Source organism: Chroicocephalus ridibundus, chromosome 3, assembly GCF_963924245.1.
Source record: "Chroicocephalus ridibundus chromosome 3, bChrRid1.1, whole genome shotgun sequence".
Lineage (NCBI taxonomy): Eukaryota > Metazoa > Chordata > Aves > Charadriiformes > Laridae > Chroicocephalus > Chroicocephalus ridibundus.
This window is the reverse complement of record NC_086286.1, coordinates 65653957-65681716: the sequence shown is the minus strand read 5'-3', so window position 1 is coordinate 65681716 and position 27760 is coordinate 65653957. Positions and strand designations below refer to the sequence as shown.

The following is a 27760-nucleotide window of genomic DNA, read 5'->3' as shown; positions in this document are numbered from 1 at the left end:
CAAGGCAGCAGGTGGACTCAAGTGAAGGTGACGTACACTCTTTTCAAGGTGACGGATGTTCAGAAGAGAGCAAGCACTCTGCAATTTAGTATAGTTAGGCTCACAGATGTTGAAAACAGTAACAACAAGCTAGGTGCCTCACAACAGGAAAACTGTAGAGGAAAACTAATCCTCATATGAACTCAAATAGTTTAGCATAACAAAAACAAATTAAATTCCCTGCCACATAGCAAACCTACCTGGCCAGTGGGACTTAAAACCACACTTATTTCAGAATAATCACTTATGGAATGTCTTAGCATTGCCGAACTGTATTGATTTCTATATATCAATGTATGAGAGATACTTTGCAAAAAAAAAAAAAAAAAAATCATTTATCTTCCTGGAAAGAGGGAGGCAAGATGTCTGGTGGTATGTGTGTGAGTACAAATTTATGCACATAGAAAGCTTGCTGGATATTTGTGGTTCTGAAGGGTCTTAACTATGAGACAGCACACCATCAAAATCAGGAGTTGTGCTGTTTGGTTTTCAAAGCTCAGAGTCCACTCTGAAGTAGCCAGCAGCCCACGAAGAAAAGCCCTAAGAAGCAATTCTTGAGAGCCCCTAAATCACTTCCGAAGTTAGTTACTTTCTGGTCAGCTTCTTCCGCTCTCCCAGAAGACAACACAGCAATGAGAACATCACTTCAGAGACTCTCCTGACAAGCTGAGCTCCATGCATTGAGAAATCAGTGACTGAATAGTTCTCAAGCTGTGTGCTTAAAACATGCATTTTAACATGCATTATTAGATTTTAAAAACATGGAAGGATTGAGGTACTCTAGTCTATATAAATGTATGTGTACAGATATGTCAGTAAACATATGTTTGTGTACAGATCAGAGATTGGCTATGAATAGTACAGGAATTGCTTTTTTTTATTTTTTAATTATACTTATCACACTATGACACTATAAGACCTCGCTATAAAGGCAATGCCATCCCCACTTCTGAGGGGTATAGACAAACTGTGTAAAATTTAAAAGTAATTGATGCAGGCATTTACATGAGGTCCACTGAGCTCAACTAACCCAGAACTCGGTTGGAGATTACTGCATATGCAGACTTGCACAAGGATGAATTTAGCCTTCCTCCCCCAACAACTGTAAATTATTACAGCTGAATAGCTAGGACACATTTTTCTGTGCGTGAGCGTAGCAATTACAAAGGAAACTTGAGAACTGAGAAGTGTATGACAATATTTTTAACAAGCAATTAAGGAGTGTGATGCTAGAACCCCAAACTGCTCGTCTTTACAATGGAGAACTGAATGGACACTTCTGCTCAGGAATATGCTAGCATGTAAGGCGATCACACACTTTCAAGAGCGAACGGATGAACCCTTGACCCTACTAAAACCTAACAGGCCCCACAGTAAAAAGCAGAGAGGAAATTATGAATTTGCTGGAACTGGTTTCAGCAATTACAGGACAAAGGTGGGCAGTGACTGGCACAGGAGCCACTATTAAGCATAGGCAGACTATTCTCCAACTTGCCTTTTTTAAATAAAGGAGAAAAAGGTTGGGAAGTAGGAGCCAAGAGAAAGGGTGAAGTAGCTACAGATATCCTGGGGCAAGCATTTTACTTCCTAATGTTTATTCAGTACATTAAAAATAAATTCAAGACTGCTTGCAGGAAGGCCTGCTCAGACCTCTGGCACACTGTTTCCAAAGCTCAAGTCTTAATTAAAAAAAATTGGCTCCAAAAAAGGATGTTACCAGCTTTTCAAATCCACAGAACCCTAAGTTTATCCTGGCATAATGGCCAGGGCACCTACAGAAACAGTCATGAAGTCTTCATAAGTAATCCTTCGAGCAGGAAAACTACTCTTCCTGCAGAGGCCAAGTGCCTGAGTCCATTACTGAGCAAGAGCTCTTACAAACTGATCCCAAGTGCACCTTCTGTAGGAACGTGCATCTGTTCAGCGCAACATCTATTTCAGTGGAACAAGAGAGCCAGCAAAAATTAGTTTACATGCATTTTTCCTGTTACCTGAGGTGGGGGGGAAAAGCAGATTATATTATAGAGCCTGCTATAGAAGACAGGCAGACCCAGTAGCCTTTGGGAGTGGTGGAAAAGGAAGAACTTAATGGTAAAAGACAGGAGAAACCACTGGCAAACATGGGAAGAAAACAGACAAAAATAAAATTAGTTTACAGTTGTTCAGAAGGACCCCAGGGTTCTCAGGGAATTGTCTCATCTTGATCCTTGGTGGCAAGTAGTGTGGGAACACAGTGGCCTTTCCCTCAGCCAGGGCATTAATTTGATTGTTAACTTAAGTTAGACAGTTATGTTTTGTGGGGAGCTCTGTATCTCTGAAACCTCTCCAGTTTGGTTGAAATTCATCAGACAAACAGGCAGATACAGAAAGAGGGTGGAGGATGAAAAAACAGTACAAGCTTTTAACTTTCATTTCCTTAGGAAGCAGGCTTTTAAAAAAAAAAATAGAAAAAAAACCCCACATGCAGTAAAGTTAAGAAATAGTTACCTCGATTTCACTTTCCTAGCTAAAGAATACATCAGATATTTAACAGCTGAACCTGACAAAGGCAGACACGCAGAAGCACTGGCGACAAAAGAAAAAAACCAAACCACCTACAATCAGAAGTTATATATTATTTACTAAAGGTGGTGGTGGAAGAAAGATAAGATAACAATGACAGCAAGACCGCTTTTGTATAATGAAGTCTGTCTCCCACTGTGGAGAAACATATTTTATCATCATCACAAATTCTAACTACAAAGAGCCCAAGCCCGACTGCATTTGGGCAACGATTGGGATGGGAGACCAAGAGGACCAGGCTGTGGGGGCAGCAGCTGAGGAGCTGCTCCACTATCAGACAGCTCTAAACCCTTTTCCCCAAAGCAGAGTGCATGACTTGCTTCTTTCCCTCATTCCCAGACTACGCAACCACTGTCTCAGCTCTTTTACTTCCTTCCTCACCTTTCTTTGTCAAAATATAAGCTACACTAACCTCAGTCAGAAAGGCTCAGGTGGTCTTTCTGACACACACTTCCTATCTGCTCACACACTGCTTTACATTTTGACTTAGTGCACATGATTCCACTTGGAAGTTTAAACATATTCCACCCATCCTATTAAAATCTGCCCCATAACACTCCCCCTCAACTCTGATCTCACAACCTCTGATATTCTTTCCTGACTTCACTTTATATTCTAAGTTTGCTGAGCACTCAAGACAAAATTGTTGTTTTCCTTTGATTCATTCCTCTGACTTGTCATACCATGTACAATGAAAGTAACAGAATCAAGCCATTCAAGAAAAATGGGCAATTTTTGAAGGAGTAACACCTTAAACCCAATTGCAGTATTCTCAGTTACGTCAAAACCCTTTAAAAAAACATGAGTAGCATAACGGGGCTTCAAAAATGGGTGGAATAGACCCTTTCACTCAACAACAGGTGCTAGAATTTTCATTTCCCAACCCTCTTTCATTATAAATCCTGCATTATTTGAGATTCAAAAGCTCAAATTACACTAATGAAAGTTACAAGGTGATTGCAGGCCACCTGAGTTGTAACCTGGAAGGCATTACTGAAAACACCACGGGCTGGGACAGGCCGTGAGTGTGCACACAGATAGTTACTATGGTTCAGCCTGATGCACAAGAACTCAGGACATTAGATAAGGTAAGCTTGGCCTGAGCTCTCAGATCAGCTGAACTGGTTATATCTCGGAGAAACAAACATACGTATCTTTGAAGGCTTTGGGCCAGCACACTCAGTACCTGGCAACATCAGGCCACCTTCTGAAAGACTATCTGTGTCATAGACCATTTCATCAAATCACTCAGACTAATCAGAAGGCAGAAGTACTGGCTGGAGCCATAAACGCTTACCACAAAGTGACATTTGTAATTAATTTTTGCAAACGTTTTAATTGGTTTGTGTTTTTCTAATTTCCCTTTACTTACTGTGCAAAACTAAACAATTCCAAAGCATGTTCAATTTCAGTTTAAATACAGCCGTGTGATTGTCTTAATAGCTCTACCATTAGAGAATTGAAGACTGCGCTGCTCCTAGCTAGACCTACTGGTCACTGCAACATTAAGCACTTCCTTCTTGTTTGATATCCTGTCTCAGCTTCTGAAAAGAAATTAATACAGCACCTATTTGTATTCAAGAGATAATAAACATGTGTGGCATATAGTTATATGTTAATGATCGTAGTAAGAATATAAATCAGCAATTCTTTCAATATCCTCCTCTAATACATAACTGTTACTTGTAAAAGGGACAGCCTTTAGGGAATTCAGTTTGGAGACCAAGTCTTCCTAGAAAGAGCATCATGCAATAAGATGATCACTATTCTCTGCCCCACAAATACATCTGACACAGTACAGAAGATTTTTCCCTGAAAGTTGTACATATTAAGATGACACGGTGCTATACAAATGAGCATTGGAGTTCTGCTCAATTAGTTCTCAGATCTTGAATTTTACTTCCAAAGGAGAGAGAAAATCTGCAAAACCCCAGGGAGCCAGTGATGTGCAGCCCTCTCGGCTCCCTGAGGCTCTTCACTAACACTGCTCTGTTGGAATCATTTAACACTCAAATATCCACCAACAGAAGAAAGCTGCCTTCAAAGACAAGAAGTGTCAAAGAAAACAAAAATCCCCCGAAACAAAACCATGATGTTTTACTCAAGGATGGGAGCATCTAACAGAATTCCATCTACTTGCCTAAGCTTCAGGTCAGCATCCCATTTAACTTTTAAAAATAAACAACCAAATAAATATAAAAATCAGTTGAGGTAATAAAAATAGCCAGTATTTCTCACAGTAGGAACTGTTCTTCCTGCCGACTCTCCTCCAATTAAGATCAGCTTTTTTGCATTTCTGCTACTAGTTCTTCTGAGAAATATCTGCTCCTTTCAATTCTTCTCATGAGATTTTTCTTAAAGGTAATTCTCTGACTGCACATGGTGTTACATGTAGCAGATGGCAAAATCCTAAACCAAGTTATTAAATCGATTCCCTCCATCCCCCAAACACACAGTAAATCAACATGTGCTGATGTTTTAATGAATACAGACTCAGTTTGGGTTTATTTCAAATCCCACTCACACAAATGACAGCCCTGCTATTGATTTGAAAAGGAACATAAGCAAGCCTCACACCTCAAATGAACTGAAGCACAGAGACTGGGTCTACTCTTTTAAACATTTCCCATTTTCTTTGGGAATACATGCTTTCTTTATATGCCCAGCAATAACGTTCTATTGCAGCCATGCCAGATCCTAAACGCCTGTTGAAAACCATCATACACTCTATGTGGTTCTTTCATCATATCTGCACAGGAAAAAACGTTCTAGCTTTTCTCAAGGAAAGTATGTGCCAAATATATGAGTTAAAGAATTCAAAAAATGAAAGAACGAGCAAGAGATAGTGATGTATCATAAATAACAATAAATACCACAGACGTCATTATCAACGAAATATTTACTGAAGGTTGCTACATAGCATTCTCACATACTTGGATACCAAAAATCGAACTGCCCCAAATTATTTGTCAGCTGGGTGAAGAGTATTAAAAATATTTCCCCCTATTTCCACAGTGAAAGAGACCCCTAGCTAGACACATCCCATGGGATTTACAGTCTTTTAGCAGTACCTAAATGGAGGGTCCAAGCTTGCAGCCACCTCTGGCACCCCTCATCCAGGGTCGCTCATTCTCCCACTCCCGCTGAAGGAGCGCCACACCAAACTGTCTCCCAAGCTACACCTTAAACAGGAGGCAGTTCGGAAGGGCTGTGGAAAAGCAGCGACATTTACAGTCTCTCATCCCTCTGAGTGTCAGGAAAGGAAAACACTAATAGGAGTCCCCACAGCCATACAACATTAACCCTGTTGCTTAAGTGCCTGCGAGGCAGCTGCCCGGCAGAATGGGTCCCGTGGCCTCCCCACCGCCCTCCTCATCCGGCCAGCAGCTGGACTATGGTCTCACACCCTGGGCAGGTCCCAAGGCTATCTGTCAGCCCAACCTGGTGCGAGCAAGCAGCCCCAAGGGAAAGGTGACCACTGCGCCCAGGTGTTACTTACTGCAGTTGGTTGCAAACCATATGTATAATGCACGCACATTAAACTTCCTCAGATTCAGCAAGAAGTGAAATTTAAAAAAAAAAAAAAAAAAAAAAAAATTGAATAACTGGCTGTTTTGAACCTGACCTGCAGCTTTTCTCCAAAGTTGGTGAGATTCAAACCGGGGAGAATTAGGATGAAATAAAAACTGGTGAGCTAAAACAAGTAAAGTACAGCCACAAACGGTAACCTTTATACCAACATCTCCTTGTGACTGAAACTCTTTACCAGTCATTTCCAGAATGCCTCTGCTGCTTGGTTGACCTCAAAAATCAGATAACAGCAAAAACTAAACTTAAGCTTTCAAAGTAACTCCCTCCTGTCGAAGTAGCGCTCCCTGTAAAAATGTATGGTTTTGGTATTACTGCAACATTTGGAAAAGCTCCAACTAAATAGCAATAAAACCCCATATAACAGGAAATGACCCTATGTTATCTTGCGCTGCTCTGCCCTGACAGGCTCCAGGCAGCTTATCCTCGCTATGCAACATTCTATTGACTATTATTAGGAAGCACAAAAACCCAGTCAGAACAAAGAACAAAACAGTTGGTAATGGATTTTTTCTTTTTTTTTTTTTTTCACTCCGCACTAGTTTTAGGGATACAAGGTTCAGGAAAAGCAAACACAAGGCATTTCAGTTAGACAGATATATATAGATGCACACACACACGTACTTGTTTTGCAGCCTTTTTAATCCCCTGGTACCAGGGATACCATTGTCCTGTTACGGCTGATGTTTGCGTGCTATTAAAAAACAAGTTCTAGAACAGCAGGACTAAACTCCTGGTTTATTCATATGTGAATTTCATTTTTTCATATTTGCAACCTTCACATAATCAGTTGTATGACTATTTTTGGTGAGGGTGGGCATCACAGCCACAGCCTCTCAAAACCAGCACCTTTATCATACCAATTTATTCAAGAGTCTTACAATTTATGAAGAAACATGATTTTCATGAAGCAGGAATTATATTCAATAGCTAGGCATGCACCAACGCTATGAAAAGCCTACTTCCAGGTAATTTGGCTGACATCATGCCAAAAAATGAGGAAAATGGAGGAAAAAAAATCAGTTGCAGAGATGCTAAGCCAGTTTTACTGACTTCCCTGTTCTAATCCCTGGGAAAATACTTCCTCCTAGAAAAGATGTTATGTGGGTGTGCTTGAAAACATCTGAGACTCTCAAGGAACACTCTTTTTGTGGCACACATTGAAACATTTCTAAAAGTGCTAAATGACAGTTTCACAGCCACCTCTCCAAATTTAAATGGAAAACAGAACAATCCTTTCTCAAACAGATGAAGGCCAAGTTATCAGACCTCTCCTTGAGCTTCAGGGACTGTCACTTAAAAATAGGACAAGATGACAACATGTCCCCTTTATTCTACTCTACCAGCCATCTCCTGCTGGTTTCCTGCTAACAGAGCTCTTACCCCTACCCTCCCAGGGACATTACATTAGTCACACGTCATTCTCCCTAGATCCTGGGCCACCAGAGCAAAAATACAGCATGCAATACATTCATTTACACTTTTATTAAAGAAAGGCGAGAGATTTTTAGTCTAGCACGTCATTCACAGCATTCTGTGAGTCTCTGAAAAGCACTTTTTAAGAGTTCTACAGAAACTCTATTAAAAAGCCTCTATATAAAAAAACCCCAACCACCAAACAAACAAAACCCAACCAACCAACCAAAAAAAAAAACCAACACAACTTTAAAATGCAGCATTAGGGCCAACGCTTGCACTGGTTTTGAAGACATCTTTAGAAACTCTACCAGTAATAGTAGATAACTGCATCTTTTTCAAAGAATCATGTTTCATACTAGCAGAAAAGTCAGCACTTAATCCATTAATTGCACTGTTAAATAAAAAAGTAAAACCAGGAATACTGCAGTTTTTATGGCAGTTTTAACACTGTGGGAAATAAAACCTCACCAATTTCTAAAATTAAATACTTCGTACGCCCCTTAGAAAAGTTTATTCAAATACATGGAATTGTACAGCACACACATAGAACCTCAGGATATCTACACACCACTGCCTAACCACTATAAAATTATATCTTAGCAGATATGGCTACCAGTAAGTCCCGAAGGGAAGCCAAGAACAACTCAACATGCCAGATATATATTCTGACGTGACTGGGCCAGCTGCTCCAGAGCAAACCGCACAGAGAAAGCCGTGCTCTCACTCCCAGGTCTCTGCCTCCCTTGAACTTGGGAGTGAAAAAGGGAAGGGGGATTTGCAAGGCCAACCTCAGAAAGCAGAGGGATGCCAAGGTGCAGAAACCTACAGTCTAATGACTGGCAGTCACAGACAGACTACGGGGATCTGCGCTGCACTGGGACTAACAGCCTCCAAGACTCAACTTCCAGAAATAAATACACACACACTCGCTCTTTATAAATATATATATTTTCATAGCTGTAGCCATGGGTTTCTAAAATGAGCATCAGTTTCCAAATAACTCTCCTTTTCAATAGAGTATTTTTTAAAAAATACTAAAGAACACTGTACAGAAAAAGGCAACAGAAAAAAAAACCCAAAATGACAGATGTAAATATTATGTGAAAAAATATGACAGACAAGTAAAGGCAGCAAGGAAAATACCACTGATAGATGGAGGCAAGGTAAAAAGTGAGCCTGGAACCTAGCAACAAAGTGATATACACAGATTTGCTGCTAGGATTTCCAGAATTCTGCATCTAACTCTGCAAAATACAGTAGGAGAGTGTTAAAGGATTCAAGTAGAAACAAGATAAACAACATTACATAGAACACAAGTTTGGAATGCCTAGAATTCAACAGGCACCCAGAAATCATACTTACATTATTCTTCTGGCAAATAATTTCCTGGAATGAAAAAGAAGAAAAAAAAATAATGTTGATAGCACTGCACAACTATTAGAAAAGATATCTGATCAGTATGACTTGCTAATATTAACATTTACACACACATGACAGGAAAAGGCTGGTTGGCAGATGTTTTCTATGCCTGTCAAATCAATATAAATCAAATATTGTCTCAGGAGACACAAAATTACTATGGAACCAAGTAAATACATACATCCTATAGATATACATAGGATTATATGTATGTACTATATATACATATATACAGATGCGCACATATACATACCCCTCCCTATATTAATTTTCCTAAAGGGATGCTGCCCAAAAGTTGACTGTTAATACACATCTACTCATACTTGAGAAGTTAAAAGTAGGAAGTAACATTCTGCTGCCAGCAGAAGAAACAGTGAAGAAGGGTAAGTGCAGTATTTCTATGAGGTTTTAAAATATTCCAAAACTGGTTGAAATTCATGTTGCTCTAATAAGTCTGATGCAAAGAATGTATCTTCACAGTTTAAACGTAAAGTTTCAGAGAACAAGAAGCTAGAGCACACACGGATGGAAAAAGCTGGTTCTTGCACACCAGTGTGGGTGGTACAGCCCAAGTGTGAACCACTTGTGGACACTGACCTTGCTTTCAGGAAGATTTGTCAGTAATTTCTGATCGCAGCAACTGATAACCCTGCCAGATTTATCAGGCAGCATTGCTACACCCGTGCTGCTGGGACCGCTGAGCATCTTCACCTACACCACAGCATTAAAAACCACACACAGTGCCAAATGAAGGCACCTCATACTTTCCACGTTGCATAAGTCAGGCTTCCATAAAACCACTCTTCCCCCTCTTGAGGGGGCATATTTCACACACTACTGTTGCTAGCTTTCCAAGCGTGGGACATAAACATCTAGTCAACCCCTCCCTGGCACAGGCAGGGACATCTTTCACTAGATCGGGTTGCTCAAAGCCCCATCCAGCCTGACCTGGATCTTCATACAGAGGAACATTCCACCAGCAAGGTTTTACCTACATTGCTTTGTATCCCAGTTACCATGTGCTGCAGTTTTGCATTTCTTACATTTTCATGATCATTTTTAGTTTTTGAATTCACCACCTTCTCTATACAAGGTTAAAACCGCAGTGACACTCCCGCATTGCTTCTACTCTGTCTGATGGCTGGAGCTAAGACAGGAACAAACATTGCCTCAGAAGATGCCCGGGCACGCCCATAACTACTTTTTTCAGGCAGTTACTAAATATTACAGAAAGGGTCTTGCTCTTCGATGACTTTCCTGCAAACAGACAAAAGCAGAAACATGGGCCCAGCTCAAAGCTAAAGGAAACTGAAGACAGTCTTCCAGTGGGCACTGTACCAGTGGCAACTGGGACATCCAAGTCTCCCTGCGCAGAAATGGGCTTCCACCGACGTCAGTGGGAACCCTGCACACGACCCGTTTGCAAATCCAGCTCCTAAACTAGTAAAAAGTTCCCTTAATTGCCCAAGGAAGCCTGGTGCCTCATTCTAAGCGATTTTCAGTAGGAGTTGGGTATTTGGCTCCTTACTCAGTACAATGAAATTCTGCTCTGCTTATACTGTAGATCATTGTACTTGCACAATTGAATTCAATCCACAGATAGGTCTTTTGTCATTAGCAGCTTTATTTTTAGGGCTTTTATCCGGATACTCTTTGTTTTGCAAAAAGAAAGGAAATAATTGGATTGCAAGCAGTCCAGTTGGCCAAGAAAATCTGGAGGGAAGAAGAGGGGGAAGAAACTGAGTTACTCCAGGTATGTTCCTCCCAATAGAGGGCCAAGCTGCAAATAATGGTACAGAATCAAAACCAAATATCCTGCACTAGCCAGACGCAGTAGAAGCAAACCCTTCCTGAGAGGCGGCAGTGCCCAGATTGCAGCCTGACTCACCAAGCTGCTTACTAAAATGCTTCTTTTCAGCAATGCCTAGAATGGAAGTGCAACAGCGTAAACCACCTCCTGATCAGAGCCAATGCATCTGAGGGAGGGGAAGTAACTGAAAAGACTGCCATCCAAGTTGTCTGCCCTCCCCCATCCCCACTGAAGTTGGTAAGCCTTTAGTAGAGTTAGCAGGAGGAAGCAAGTATCAACCCCTTGGCTGATACAATTCACAGCCCCATAGATTATCTGAAACCACCATCTTGCCTTAAACCAACCTACCGTACTGTGAACTGTGGCCCTGAGAACCAGGCACAAGTTTTGTTTTTACTAATTCTACTACCCTGATGGTAATCTCCAGCACAGCAATCCTGCAGGTTACCTGATGCCAACAGCTGTAACTCAGCCAGACACACCAGAGACCAACTGGGGCCCCACCAGGTTTGGCCACAAAGCTGCTAACTTTACACGGGAGCTAAAACTTAAGAATTATTTTGCCGCCCCCTACACACTACTGTTCTCCACCATTGTTATTACTGTAACAATTTACCCCAAACACCAGTAATTCCCTTGAATGATAAAACCACTTATTTCATTTCTCATCTGAAATTTCTCAGACCTCTGTTTCCATAAAAAGCCGTTTAACACCTAGGTATTTAACTGACCATGATAAGGTCATCTAAATCTTTCTCTAGGGAAAAGTAAACTGAGTTTTTCAGCGCTTCACTGTGGCCTTGTTTTCCAGGCCTCAGAATATTTTTGACACACTTTTGTGAACCACAAGCAGCATCTGTATTTCCTACGAAAACAGACAACCCATTTCAGGAGTTGGACTGACTGCGACTTCCGCCCTAACACACCATGTTTTTCCATCGAAAAGTACCTTCAGGGACTGCAGAGACTCCGCATTTGTGTCACAGTAGAGGATGATGTTGTTAGCCATGCTGAAGCTCTCCCTGACTCCCAGGTGGTAGAAGAGAGATGGCTGACGGAAGGCATCACTCATCTCTACGACAGCAATATCTGCGGAAAGAAAGGAAAAATTGTCAACGCCACACGTTTCTGACAGCCAAATACTTCTACACCATATCTCTTCAAACAATTTGCTTCGATAAGAAGATTTTAAGTAGGAAATAAGACATTTAGAGGGATTTCCCCATTTTAGCTGTTACAACTGAATTTTGAATATAGTCAGCAGGATGTGGTTTAATTTTTTCTCATTTCTTTCTTCCTTCCTTCCTCCCCCCTTTTTTTTCTTTAAATGAGACCTTCATTTCCTCAGGTAAAAAGGGGTAAAACATTGCTAATCAAGAAAAGGCAAAAAGTTCATTTAGTGCCTTGCAGAACAAGATTTGTTTGGTTAATTGATGACCTCATGGAAAAAAAGAAAAAAAATTACATTTGAGATGTATTTTCACACTCTGTGCAAAATGTAATAAAAAAATCATGCAATATGTATACATCGCTGTATCTAGTATATAGATTCTGTACTAGAACTTTGAAAGAAAACTGCTGTAAATTGAAAAAATGGCAAAAGTAAAGGTCCAATGTAAACTACCATTCAGATCTATTTTGAATCATAGAGAAAGACCAGACAGAAAAGGACTAGGTACAGCAGAAGAGAAGGAAAGAAGAAGTCAATATGTAAAGCCATAGAAATCCCCATATAAGAAAGAATTTTATTGTTTGGAAAATTCTGTTCAAAATAAATTTTACCTGCCTGAATAAAATTAAGCACATGTACAGATGCTAACAGAACAAGGAATATAGTCCACAAATTCTCTTATAACGTGTGTTTCACTTGCCCAGATTCACACCAATGTAAAAGTAAAATAAGAGGCAGTTACAAGTGTCATCAGAAATAATTAAGCTTCTATTATATCCGGCAGCATATTTCCACTGAAAAAGGCTTGCGGGATCAAGAGAGCAAACCAGGAAAAATTACTCATCTCCACCTCTCCCGCAGACACCCTTCTGTCTTTTCACCCAATTCATTTTTTTCTGTTCTTTCAGAAAAAAAAAAATAATAAATTAAGTGAAATGTACTTCTGTGAATAATAGAACAAAAAAAAAGTAGCCTGGTTTCCAGCGTCTCTCCCTGCTTTCTCCTACCTGCGGATGCTTTTATGACAGAAATAAACAGATAGCAAGACAAGCCCTGTATGCAAAAAGCTTTCGTACCCTCAAGTTTCTCTACTCTAACTGATCTAATAAGACATTCTACCTCCAACCACAACTTTTCATCTTGCCTATTTACATAGATGATTAAAACAGCAATGAAGATATTCAATGAAAGATAAGCCTCGTGGTCACGCTCTCAACTGGGAAGGCAGTAAGCGTTATCTCTTCACCTTGTTGAAAAGTAACATCTTTGAGACATCTGCTCTTCAGTCATACTTTACTGTAACTGGCCTACAGGCTTAGAAATTATGAAAAAGCTGAAGAAAGGACAGATACACACAGGGGGATGACCAGACAACATTTGCCTATAAGAGCTTAGGCTCTTCAAGAAACAAGATTAAAAGAGAGGAGACTAACATGGTATTAAAAAAAAAAAAAAATCCCTTAAAAATCAAATATTAAATTATGTTTTCTAAAAGTTTCATAATTTGTGTTCTAAAAATCTCCCTCTGTCCAATTTCACATAAATATTTGCAGTGTGGATTCCATCAAATACATTTTATTGAAATAAAAAATGCAGTGCATTGCTAAGACCATACTTATGCTGACTTTCATTGATTTTAGGAAACTGAGACATCCCAAAAGGCAAACAAGAGTGACGATACTGCTACTATATTTTGTTTGGGTGAGACTAGGGCTTGTTTGTTTATTTTCTCTAGGATGTTGCCCTAATACAAGCTCTATTTTTAACTACTCTTATTCATATAGAAGTCTAACCTTGAGCAACTGTAAATCTATGGTACATTTCTGTTACACTGAACAGGAGGAAAATTTGCAGAACTTGCCATAATTTAATTCTCAGATCTTGCAAGGTAACGTGCTCTCACTAGAGTTGCAAAACTAAGATTAAAAGAGAAATATTACTTAAAAAAGAAAAATAAAGTGATAGAGCCTGATCAAAGTTAGAAACAGAAAATGCTTGAGAAATCGTAAGTTAAAATGGCAAGTTCCCAGGACCATGAAGGACAGAATAACTCTTAAGAAAGATAAAATTAAATACATGTGTGTGTATATATTACTGTCAAGATCAGCTGGCCAAATCATAGAATGGTTTGGGTTGGAAGGGACCTTAAAGATCATCCAGTTCCAACCCCCCTGCCATGGGCAGGGACACCTCCCACTAGACCAGGCTGCTCAAAGCCCCATCCAGCCTGGCCTTGAACACTTCCAGGGATGGGGCATCCACAACTTCTCTGTGATTGTGTTAAATCCATTTAATACAATCTTACTTAGGGCCACACTGTAAGAAATGTTCTTGGGTCCTGTCTTATCCCTATCATAGCAACACAAAAAAAACCCAAAAGCCTTGAGTTACTTAAACAGAGGATGGAAGGGCCACAAGAATAAGGAAACATCTGTAAGAAAAGTTACACAAAGGAATTGGTATAAACTCTGTTGTGATACTTGTATTTCTTATGCAACTAAAGAGGATCTCTTTCCTTTACATGTTAAGACTTCTTTTAAATCCAAGCCTTCTCAATAATCTCATTTGATAAAGCAGTATCTTCCTTAGAAAAGGTCCAACTTCTGTGAAGTTTTCCTTCTCGCTCTAGCAGTTAGGTGTTTTAAGATGAACTTGCTCATTCATGATGAGATCAGATTTTGTCTATCCAATAAAAAGCCCTATACCCTAAGCCAGCTCATCTGACAGACCCATTTCTCACTATCTTCTTTCACAACATCAGGAGATAAACTCCTCTGACCAAAGGAGGGATCAGCATATGGAGCACTGGTCAGAACTTCAGAAGTCAAACACAGAAGCTCATAAAATGAAAGCTCATAGGAAAAGGGTAGCGGTAATGATTCCTATAAAGCGCCTGAAATGTACAGTCAAGTGCACTATAAAGCAGCTAAATACTATATTCAGCTACACAAGATATGATTAGAAGTTTAGTGAAGCTGAGCAAGACTTGATGGTTTTCAATACAAATCTAAGTCAAGTAAACATATATTGAAATGCTCACTAGTTTGGAAGAGCCAGGATTTAGCTAAGCCCACAAGAATTATTTGGTCATCAATACATATGCTGCCAGAATCCTATTTATCAGGCTCTCACTCTCGTTTCCCGCAGATGAAATTAATCTAATAGCCTGCTGTAATGAAAGATACATTTTTCCATTCACTGGAAAATACAATTTCTTAAGGCAAAATGGTATTTCAATAAAGATGGAAGAATTATCTCTACAGTTACACGGGAATAAACCCTCCTTATCCAAGTATTTGCAGTTTCAGTTGCAAGGAAAGCAAAACAAAAATTGACCAAGCATGGGAATCAGAGAAGAGTCCTCTCAACACCTAAGCCCTCAGGAGGAAGCACTCTGAAGAGCAGGGACTGACAATTCACTCCAAATGCTTTTGTACATCTTCTATGTTGCAGCAAAGGAAGTCTGTTCAGGCTCCAGAAGACTAACGAGCAGGGTGGGTGTGGAGGAACATTGTGCAAAACAGGAGCAAGAGACAGGGAAGCAGAAAAACTGTAATTCTTGCAACCCCACAGGTTGCGGGAAAGAATAAATTTTATCCCTTACTTTGGTTGCAGCACAAGATGAAATTTCACTTTCTCTGCCTCATGATAGTGGGCCTGGTTACAGATCACTGATACTATTTAAAGAAAACAGGGTTAGTATGGTCTTTGCCTTTGCTAGTCATCTTTGACATTATGCCTGAAGTCTTATAATAAATCTTACAGTAAGTTCTTGTGTCTTGCTAGTTTACGAACAAAAAAGTAAGTCTAGCCATAACTTTCTCTCCCATCTCCTTAAACAACTGGCATGCCTACACAGATGTGACCAAAACGTATCATAAGCAGGAAACTAAAGCTTAGCTCTGGCCTAGGTAGCAGAAGCAGCATAAATACAGCACCAGGCAGTTCTGTCATCTCTTGGTGTCCATTTCCTAAACCACCCTGAGCTCTACCTGCCTACTGACAGCAACCAAGGTGCCTGTGATGAAGCTGCCTACCTACACATGAGCTGGGTAACCACACTCGAACAAGCTGCAGACATAGCAACAACCACCAAGCAGTCACACTCTATGTTATTAGGCTAACTAACATCTATACCAATAATAGCTTGAAACACACCATCATACATTCAAGAGAACAAAATACCACTACACTGTGAATCGGCTTCTTATTAGCCTGGGAAAGCAGATTCATGGGATGGAGTTGGAGGCAGTCAACTTGACCCTTCTTGCCTGAGAAGTAGTAGAAGCTCAAGGACGCGCCTCTGTGAAGCCTGACACATATTACAACTGTGTTACCAACAATTCTCACCTACAGTGTAAACCCACTCAGTTCCTTTTAAACTATGCGTGCAAAGACTGAGAACTTCAGATATAAAATCTCTACTAGTTAACCTTTCTTGAGAAATGGTACAAACTTAAGATTATACATGATAACATGGTCAAGAAGGGTAGGTGTCCATTGGTGGATATAAAGCCCTTTGCTCTTGGCTACTGCCAATGCCTTTAGTCACCAAGAAAGCGACAAATGAAATGCAGTGGTCAAAGTTCATCACCTACTCATTGTTTAAAATGTAACAGGGCAAAGAAGAATGTTTAAACAAATGCTCTGAGATATCATACATGCACACCCTACTTTCTCATACTACCTGCTTACTACAGTGCTGCCAGGAAAAAATAGAGAGTACAAACAAAGCAGCTATAAAATTAATGAATGTTTATATTTGCTATTATCTTCTGATTAATTGGTATTAAACACACAGCCATTGCCTTACATTCATTGTCTCACAATTAATCAGCACAAAAGGAGAGCTGATAACGGCAACTTCTGAGACAGACTAATATTTATGGTTCTTTTCCACCTTGAGACAAAACTTATCCAGTGCCAGTCTGAACACTAAGCGCTTTTCATACTGCAGTAGCAGCTCTCCATTCAGCATTATAATGATATTTTCGACAAGCCATTTGCTATTGGGTAAGCTTTCAGAAACAAGCAAACAACATCCTTATCTACTTCAGCTTCTGCATGGTTTGCTACACTTGGCACGGATATCTTCCTCTTTACCCAGAGACTGCCCCGCACGAGGTAGGAAACCTGCTTTGGAAATCCCAGCACCACGCCAGTATGGTTTGGTATTTCTGGTTCAACCATGCAAACCACCGTGTCACTGACTTGTCAGCACCACTGGAATCAGACATTTCCCGTCAAGAGTGTCTCATACGTCTCCAAGACCGGAAACAATTGTTGTTTAGGTGAGGACACCTAAACACAGGGGAATGGCTGACCTCCCAGGAAACCCGTCCAGCTGAGCCAGTCTGTTGGGAGAGGCTAGCCAAAAAAACCCCTTTAGATATGGGGAAGGAAAAGCAGGTAATGACCGTACGGGTGAGTTAAATGTGCCATGTACTAGAGAAAAAGCACAGTTTTTGTAGAAGCTCCAATTGATGTGCAAAGTATGCTCAAGGGCACTAAGACAGAGACACGTGATGGACACATGCTAGTTCTTATCTAGCATAAAACATGATTCAGGATCCTTATAGTGATCCTGACTCAAGTGGTCTCATTTTTCTGAAATAGAAGCAGAGATTCTGATCACTGAAGTGCAAACCGGCGCCAATCCTGCAGTGTACTCCAAGGGAAATTTCTGAGCACACATTCCCAGCGGATGCAACACAAGCCCAGCAGACTGGTGGGTGTCCCCTTCTGAATGCTGCGTAGCACAAAGTAGAGACAGAAGTAATTAGAGCACCTAATGCTTACCCCAAAAGCAACAAGTTACCTTCAAATACAACAGTACCATATTACCCTCATGCTGGTATTCAGCCCACCGCTCCCTGAGCAGCTAAACTGAGAATTCTGAGAGCTCTGAATTTCAAAGTGAACTTCTACACCTAGACCCATAAGCAAAAGGTATGATTTCACTTCAGATAAACTCTTTGAAGAGCTAACTGTTACTGTTCGGGGTGGTCCTGACCCTCCCCCACGTGTCTGTATCAGATCTAGCGTGGTTAATACCCAATGAGGCAAGTGAGTAAGTCTATCTGTTGGCTTGCTGGGCTGGGGGGAGTGCACAGGATCAGTTGCCCCCTGGCTCAGTTAGATGATCTCACTTTCCACCCACAGAATCACTAGGTCCTATACAGAGAAGGCACCAGACACCCACAATATCTGCAGGGATGCAAAAGAATACCTCCTGAATTCTGCTTAAGATTGAGAGTCACGTATTGTTCCAGTGGTAAGGAAATTATATCCTCCATACAGACATGGATGCAACACCCATTTGTTCAGGAACCCCAGATATAACACCATCACAGGAGGAAGAGTTCCTTGAGGCACAATAGAGAAAACAAATAAACACACCACCCCTACCCCCCAAATCCACCTCATTACAGATACAGATTAAGCCTCTATACCCATACTGACAAACTCTGTATATGACCCCATTTAGATCTCTGGGAATCTGCTCAATAACAAAAATAAATTAGTTAATCACTTAAAAAGCAACCTTTCCTCTTTTTAAAACATTGCTAGTTGCTGATTTCTTGATAGATAAGGTAAGAGAGAAGAACTACTTAAGGATGACAGTGTGGCACAAAAGCAAATATAAGATGCCCCTGTATAAATTTAAACCAGAAATCACGATGTTCTGGAGCACCTCCCCAAATGTTTAACTGATCAGTGGTGTTTGCTCTGCTGTTGCATAGGAGCACTGCAAAACTTGCGCTCTCTCCCACAATACATCAAGGTGCTTCTTAGAAAAACCTGTGCGAATCGATTCCTGCCAACTTTTGTAGCTAATTGGTTCAGATCGTTCTCATCAAACCAAGTGCAGGACTTCACCGAGCAGAACCATCCAGACAAGGAGGAGAAAAAACCCAACCGATTGTTTTTTTCTTTTTTACAACAATAGCGTTCTAGACTGAGAGCCTCTGAGTGAAACCCTGGCCTTGGTGACTGCACTTCAAGTACGTGAAGGGAAAAAAACTTCTTGCTTCTGTAATCCAAGGCTGATGGTAGCAAAGCAGAAGGTACTTACTGGAATAAAACAGCAGAAGCTGGCAACTAACTGGTAACACAAAGAAAGTTCATACCGATGGTTAGAAAAGGCATGAGAAGGGGAAAAAACGCACATGACAAACATAAAACGGGAGTGTGTAGGGATTAATACAGCAAACTACATGGCACAATCTAAATGACTATATCAATGATCTGAAGACAACTGGAACAATACGGAGAGACTTTCTGCTGAAGGGAAAAAAAAGAAAGCTTGAGATTCAAAAAATCCACTCTCTCTTGGCTGAAGACAAAAGACTGTAACGTTATCACACGATTCCAACCCCCAACAACTGAAAAAAACAAAACCCCACTCTCAGCTTTATGCACGTGGGAGGAACTCAGGATTAGGCAAGAATAAAAGATGACAAGCAAACAAAGAGCCATTTATTTAAAAATAACCTTAATATGTTCAGGCTCACTGCATCTGTATCAATCCCAGTGAAACAGGCTCCCTACTGCCAAGAACACCAAATAATAAATATTATCTCAACTCCAAACTTTGCATCAGAAAAAACCTCAGAGCTCAAAGAGGTAACTAATGAGGCTCAGCTGAAGGCATGAGCACATTGCAGGGACAGTAAGTGTTAGGACCTGTACCAAGTGTTAATGTGTTTTTAAACAATCTACAAACACAACAGCAAAAAAAGTCATGGAAAACAAGGCAAACTGTAGCAACTCAGTACTTCTACATTTAGAAGTTTTGTCCTGAGGATCCATATCACTGCAATTTTTTTTTTCAATGAAGACCAATCACGTTTGGTTTGGAAGGGACCTCTAAAGGTCATCCAGTCCAACCCCCCTGCAATGAGCAGGGACATCTTCAGCTAGATCAGGTTGCTCAGAGCCCCATCCAACCTGACCCTGAGTGCTTCCAGGGACGGCACATCTACCACCTCTCTGGGCAACCTGTGCCAGTGTCTCACCACCCTCATTGTAAAACATTTCTTCCTTATATCTAGTCTAAATCTACCCTCTTTTAGTTTAAAACCATTGTCCTTTGTAATATCACAAAAGGCCCTGCTAAAAAGTTTTACCCCATCTTTCTTATAAGCCCCCTTTAAGTACCGAAAGACCAAGCACTCCTTTGGCCTGGACAAGATCTTAAGCAGACAAAAAACCACAAAGAAATAAATAAACAAGAGATGTGATGGTATCTGTTGATTATTTTGGTTTATGTTTTCAAATTAAGTGCCTTTAAGATAAGAGAGGAAGGACTGATTATTCTTTCTCTGAAGAAGTGACTGAGACTACCCAAGAAGAAAGTACTTGTGGGACCACAGCTGTACCGACAGAAGAGCTCAGAAGAGTCCCACAAAAAGCAAACAGCCAAGCCTCAGAGGTGACAGAAAGATTTCCTAAAGTCTAAAGGAACTGTAGAGAGTTTGCCACAGCTCCAAAGGCGCAGAGCCACCTGAAGGACAGGAAGGGCAGGAGGAAAGTTGATCAAAAGTTCTTTTTATTTCTGTTTATTCTGTTCTGTTTATTTCTGCCTTAGTGACCCGAAGCTTTCTCCACCTAAGAGAAGTATTCTAGCTTTTATTCTAATAAAATCTGACTATTTTCATTTATAACATGGTTATATATTTGGCTTCTTTGAGCAGCTCACTGAGACAAGAATGTCCAGGCAGATCCACCTCCAAGTTTCAAAAAACAACTCTGGTTTTTCATTGCAGCAGCTAGAGGGATCAGATCAAAGCTCTGTTTAGCTCAGTATCTCCTCTCTGCCAGAAGCCAGCAATCACTTTTGTAGAGACTGTAAGAATGGGGCAAATAAAGACTGACCTTTCTCAGTCAGCAATCCAGTGACATTTTCAGAGAACTCTTGAGCTAACTAGAAAGCTGAAGAGCAACAACTAATATAGCGCTTAATATTGTGTGAATAATTAGAGTTGCTTTTCTTCCTATGCATTACTTTGCATTCACTATCACTGAACTTTAGCTGTCCTTTACCTGCTCATTTGCCTGCTATCTTAAGACCTTCTGCAATTTTTTACAACCATTTTTTTATAGTTTTGACTAGCCTGCACATCAGCAAATATTGCCATCCTGCTGTTCACCAGCAGGAAGTTTCCAGATCAGCCATGAATCCTCTGAAAAGCCCAATTCACAAAGAAAGTACAGAGCAATCCTTTCACCAGCACATTTTCCTACTGGCAACCTTGCTTCATTGCAAAATTGATCTTCTGTTCCATTCCTTTAAGAACCCATTCATCTGAAGAGAGTAAAGATGTTATCTCCAATTATTTTGTCTCTTTAAGAGTTTTCGGTAAGGTATTCCACCAAAAGCTTTTTGACATTCCAATGTATTGTCTTGAATGGACCACCTTTAAGTACAGTCTCGCCAAAAAAGTGTGATTTCCCTCTACAAAAAAGCCATGTCAACTCTTCCCTACTGCCAGATTTTATCCACATGTCTATGCAATGTATTTTTGATTTCTATTTTCAGCCCATTTGTCTATCTCCCTTTCCTGTGCTGCCAACATCAACTAAAGTTGGAAGTCATGCACCATAATTAACAGCTTAGCTTGTTTCAGTTGGAGGTCTTTGAGAACTTTTGAGTCATCATCACCTAGTTCCCATGAGTTGTTACTGTTCATTTTAAAACAACTCCTCCTGGCAATTTGTATCTGAGGCAGGTCCTCACCTTATCCCTTTAAAGAAAGTCTTTCTTAAGATCACAGCAGGAAAGATGCATCTTTCTAAAGTCCTCCTTTTCTATCTTGACTGCATAAGATCCTTACCTTGCTCCCTATTGGTGAAGCATTCAAGAATGCTTTTTTTTGTAGTCTATCTTCAGCAAGTATTGCTAAAACTCTTCTGGAAACTGTCTTACTAAGGCTTACATTTATTTTGCCATAGTTCATAGTTTTTTTTAACTTGTTTCCTCATCTGGACAGAAGTTCTCCTTTCAAAGGGCATCATTCCATTCCTTCATCCTCTTGGCAGTGCCACCTTCTGTGGGTTACTTTAAAATTTCTTTTAACACGTAGCACGCATTTTCTGGAAGCAATTTGCCTTAAGATATCTTCATGCTATCTGAAAGTTTCTCCTCTTTTTAGTTACTCCTTTCAATTTCTTGCTAAGAAGCTTGCTTATTTTTACACAAGCTCTGGTAGAAATGTGATCTGCACCAAGCCAAAATAACAGGCTAAGACAGGCCGAGGCAGACTGTGTAGACCCTTCTGAAGATGGCCAGAGCCATGCCCATTAAGCTGCTGAAAAAACAAACCCAGAAGTGTTCCTAATATGAAGACGCAGAATTTTTTCTTACAACATTATTTTCAAGCCATGGGAGTTAACATTTCCCAATCCAGCAATACCAAAAATGGTTTAAAGACAGAAGATTCATGAGCAGCAAGCACAGATTGAAAAATAAATACATAGTATTTCAGGAATATGATGAACAGCAGCTGGAAGGCCTGGACAAAATGGGGATCTTCCCAGGCTTCTGAAAATTTGGAAGCAGAAATATTTGAAGAGATGTAAACAAAGACATTTGTTAAATGTCTTCACTTAGTCAAGAAAATATTTCTGTCCTAATAAGAAAATATCTCTCATAAATACTACAGTATTTGAGAATTTTAGGTCCCAAGTCTCATCATAACCAAAGGTACAAAGTACATCTACCATCGCTGGTTCTCACCACTCTCTCCACAAAAATCTCTATGTTGCAGCATTTTCAATACTACGTCTGGTGTTTTCCCAGGAACAGAAAGACACAGAAAAAACTAAATTTCCAAGGGCTTAGGATTCTCATGTGTCATGTTTTCTGATAGAAAATACCATCACATCTTAAAAAAATGCATGAATCTTTATTCATTAGGCTTGATCCAGAAAGAAGTACGTTCTTAGTAGCTCTGCTGCAAAGTAATCGTAACAATTCATATTCTGTTAAAAAAAACTGATATGAGAAGTCTCATCTAAAGTATCTGATCATTAACTATTGAGCTGGCAATATGCTGTGTTGCTTAAACTTAAGGCTGGATCCAGGACTTAGGAATTTAAACTGCTCACTCCTACGTTTTGCAGTTGTCTCTTGAACATTTTAAGATAAACTCCAAGTTCTGTGAAAACCACACAGTTTTTTCTTATAGGATGAGAGTATTTACCCATGATTCACTGTCAAACTGCAGCACAATATCACAAGTGCAAAGTCATACTTACATTCCCGAGTTGTAGGTCAATATGGCTAGAATTTGTTTATGGCACCCATTTGGGAAGCACCCTGAAGGACAGGAGGGAAACTTGGTCTGAAGTGAGACTGACAACATTCAATAAACGTGAGAATTTATTATCCCCCTATGCTTAAGGGTGCTGAAATAAAAGGTAAAACTGTCTAGACAGCATACAGGAAAAAAGGAAAAATATTATTATATTTTGCATATACTAGCAGTCACAGAACAAAGGAGCCAGCACTGTAGGCTACTGCAAAAAACCCCCACATTCTGTACTGTGTAAAGGGGAGGTTCATATGAAAAAACACAAGATGTTATAATTCTCCTCTACCTGGCACTCATAAGGCATGGAATACTGTGCACAATCTGGGGCATAATTGAAAGAAGAAAGTCAAACTGGCAAAGTATCTAGAAGAAAGGAACAAAACATGAGAGTGATGACAGATCTAAAGACACACGATTAAGGAGGAATTACTGAACACACTAGAGTTGTTTCATCCATAAGGAAAAAAAAAATTATTGCTGTACACGTCATATGTCCTTACTGCATAAAATGTTGCTGCCAAGCAGAATCATAGAATGGCTAGAGTTGGAAGGGACCTTAAAGATCACCTAGTTCCAACCCCCCTGCCATGGGCAGGGACACCTCCCACTAGACCAGGCTGCTCAAAGCCCCATCCAGCCTGGCCTTGAACACTTCCAGGGATGGGGCATCCACAGCTTCTCTGGGCAACCTGTTAGAGCATCTCAGCAATTGTCTTCTCTGTGTTTATGAACAATAAAAGAACAATAGGACTAAATAAAAATTTACTTTAAATTAAAACATAGAATAACATTGTAGTAGTTTGTTCTTTATTTGTTGTTTTTTTTTAAACATCTCTTAGAATGCGTTTGCATCCAAAGTAAAGGAGATTTAGAACAGATTTTGGGAAAAAACTGGCTATCTTTAAAGGCAACAGTGTCCACGCAAGGTTTAGGGGAGGTTGAAGACTCCTTGCTACTGGAAATTTCCAGTAACAGATTGGATTCCTCATGGTGGGGTGGAGTCATCAATACCTGATCCATCCCTGGAGTTCAAGGTGGATTAGTGACTCCATGGACTCACTGCCAACCCTACATTCTTCTATGATTTGCATTGCCCGTTTCATATTTGCAAACCACACTATTCTCATTTAACAAAAAACATACTGCACTGCTGGCTCTGACTTCACACGATTAGGACACCAACTTTTTCAGTTTTCTTCATGCTTAAAATGCATTCATAGCAACATAATGATGCTAAAATCAGATAGAATAGGAATGCTTTTATGCCAATATCTACCCTGCAGGCATTCCAAACAGTCTGTATACACAGGTCTGATGTAGAACATCTTGATTATATATCAGAGGAGCTTTCACGGAATATAGAAATTAATATAGAAGCAGACAACAAACAGCTCCAGCAGCCCAAGACCTCTTTTTATTTACTCTTTACAAGAAAATGCTGTTATCTGGATCAGATGGATGAAAATGGGTAAAGAAACCCCTTTCAACCTTCTGTGAAAGGAAAAGACAAAATGGAAAATTTCCTTTGAGGATGCTCAACCGCACTATTATTTGTTTCAGCTCAGAAAGCAAATTGCACAAGAGTAAAACAAGATGTTCCATGGAAAGCGCTCCTTTTACTCCAGCACGTTCTAGATGTCTCTCACGTACTTTCAGTGTTTTTGCACAAATTAAGCGTTGCATAATACCTCCACACACACACATCCCAACCAAAAGAAGTTCCTAGAAGCACCTTCTATAAAAATCTTCCTCATGTGCCCAAGTTATAGGAGTTGTAATGAAGGATGTTGCCTTCAGAAGTACTCCGTATTAATCAAACTTTCTTCCACTCAAGTCAAAGATAGTAACTGAAGGGCAAAGGCATTAAGTTACCAATAAGAACTTTTTAAAATAAACCACCCCCATCCCACTCGCAGAAAATTGTCCAAAATATCCAGAGAGCCACAATTAGTTTGTATCCTTTACTAACATCAGCTACATCAACAGAAACTATTTTTCACTGCTTTTATCCACCTCCAAACAGGCACCACTTTAACCACAACAAGTAAAACATAGTTGTCAGAAACCCGACTGTGAAAAACATGTGCTAAAGTATCCCTAGGGATATCCCCACCATTACAGAGACAGGTCACCAAGAGGAAATCAAGTTAAGATAAGCTTCATTTCACCAGAAACCAGGTTGCCTCAAGTACCTACGAGGTCTCAGCACATCCTAGGGAGGTCCTCTCGGATACACTCATCAGTGGATCCTAGTCCCCCTCCTCCTGATTCTACTCTATAGGTCTCAATTCCAGATTGCTGGAATTCATGCTTCAAAATACATGAGCTTAAACACTGAAATCCCTGGCTTCACTTTGAAGGTGATACACAAATTAAAGATGCAGAACTACTGCCAAAGAAAAGCATCCTGACAGGAAAGCTCTTGGAGCTCCTCTGTGATGAAGCTAAGGAGGCCAGCCAGGTGGCCACACAACAGTGCACAAAAAACACATCCCAAAGCCAACCTGGCACTACACTTATGAACAGTTTTCCTGCTATTTCAGATGCCAGTGTAAACCAGTGTGCTTCTGTGAGTCGGTTTATGTTAGCTGATGACCTTGTCCACCTGGCATTAAATAGATCAGCCTTGTTCATCATCATCATTTGCATCTACTTCTGGAAAACATATACAATTTCATTTATTTTGCAAATTAGTTAAAAAAATTTCCATCATCTGTCAACAAACTGTGTCAGTTTGGTCTTAAGGGTAGCAGCATTAAGTCAGATCAAAAAGTCCACCTAGTCCAGTACCTTATCCCTACCACTGCCAACAGCAGTTATTAGGGAAAAGAAAAGAAACAGAGCAACTGCAGAACCACCTGGTACATAGAATCACAGAATCTGTTGGGTTGGAAGCGACCTTTAAAGGTCATCTCGTCCAACCCCCCTGCAGTAAGCAGGGACATCTTCAACTAGATCAGGTTGCTCAGAGCCTCATCAAGCCTGGCCTTGAATGTCTCCAGGGATGGGGCCTCCACATCTCTCTGGGCAACCTGTTCAGAGTCTCACCACCCTCATTGGAAAGGACTTCTTCCTGATGTCTAATCTAAACCTACCCTGCTCTAGTTTAAAACCATTGACCCTCATCCTATCGCTACATGCCCTTGCAAAGAGCCCCTCCCCAGCTTTCTTGTAGGGCCCCTTCAGGTATTGGAAGATCACTATAAGGTCTCCGCGGAGCCTTCTCTTCTCCAGGCTGAACAACCTCAACTCTCTCAGCCTGTCTTCATAGAAATTCAAAACCCCAAACAGCTCCTAAGTCATTTCATGTGTCCACCACGCGTAATAGGTCTCAGCAAACCCATCCTTCATGAATTATAGTCCTTTTGAAGACTATTTAACTATGTCCTTGTATGGAAAAGTGCTTCCTTTAGCTTCTTCTAAAGTTGCTTGCAGACAAGAGCTAGAAGGCCAAAATTTAAAAATGAGTAATTGTTCCTTAATCATACATTCCTTCTCATTCCTGATTTTAAATTATGTCACCTTTGCCTTTGTTTTCCTTCTGAAGAGACCATATCTATTCAGTCTCCATCTGCATAGAAACATTCCATGAATACTTCTGACAATCCTTTTTTCCATTGTCTGTGTCCTCCACTAAGTTACAAATCCAGTTTTTGAAATGAGATGAGCAGAGATGCATACAATAATAAAGATATGACACATCACACATTTATACAAGTGACTTTTCTAGTTCTTCCTCTGTTTCTTTCCTAGTAACTCCTGATGTTTTGATTTATTTATTACTCTCAGGAGGTTTTCAGAAATTTAGTCACAATACCTCTAACCTCTGTTAAGCATCCTAAGAGATTAAAAAATAAGTATTTTGTGTCTCTGCCTATTCATTTGCTTTTAAAATCAGTCTAGTGACCATGCTGGCCAATGTTTCTCAAAACAACCCCCTATAAACACTAGTTTATCAATTGCGTCATTGCTCACGGGTTTCCAGGTAGCAAAGCATGTTCTTTCCCTACAGGCAAAACAATAAATTCACCATCTGTAGCACATGGATTTATTGTGCTTTATAGTCTACATGCAATGTCCTAAATATTCATTATTTAAATTCAAAAGATTATTTCTAATTTTTCCTACTCATCTGCACCTTACAAAGCCTATTTATGTCCCATTTCAAAGAAACCTTGAAAAGCAGAAAGACACATCAGTATCTGCACCCACCTCTCATATACCTTACCCATTACTAGCTCTTCCTTTTAAAAGAAAAAATTAAAATTGGAAAAAAAAACACACGAAAACAAGAGAAAACACCACAACTTTCTATCATCAACAAAGGCAAGCTACAGAATTACAGTTAAGTTGCTTTTTCCACTTAACACTAGTACTAAAGGCTTCATGAGTCAAACATGACTTGAAAGCAGGTAGGACAACCCTCCCAGGGTTTGG

The 27760-nt window shown here is 40.1% G+C and overlaps 1 protein-coding gene across 1 annotated transcript in view; it reads right to left on the bottom strand.

The window, feature by feature from the left end:
• MAP3K5 (mitogen-activated protein kinase kinase kinase 5) overlaps positions 1-27760 on the bottom strand; it is a 106680-nt gene that overhangs the window by 61311 nt on the left and 17609 nt on the right. The window contains exons 2-3 of the mRNA XM_063329506.1: positions 11787-11926; positions 8971-8994 (exon numbers count right to left, since the gene is read on the bottom strand). Of these exons, the coding sequence (XP_063185576.1) occupies positions 8971-8994; positions 11787-11926 (164 nt within the window). The remainder of the gene's footprint in view (positions 1-8970; positions 8995-11786; positions 11927-27760) is intronic.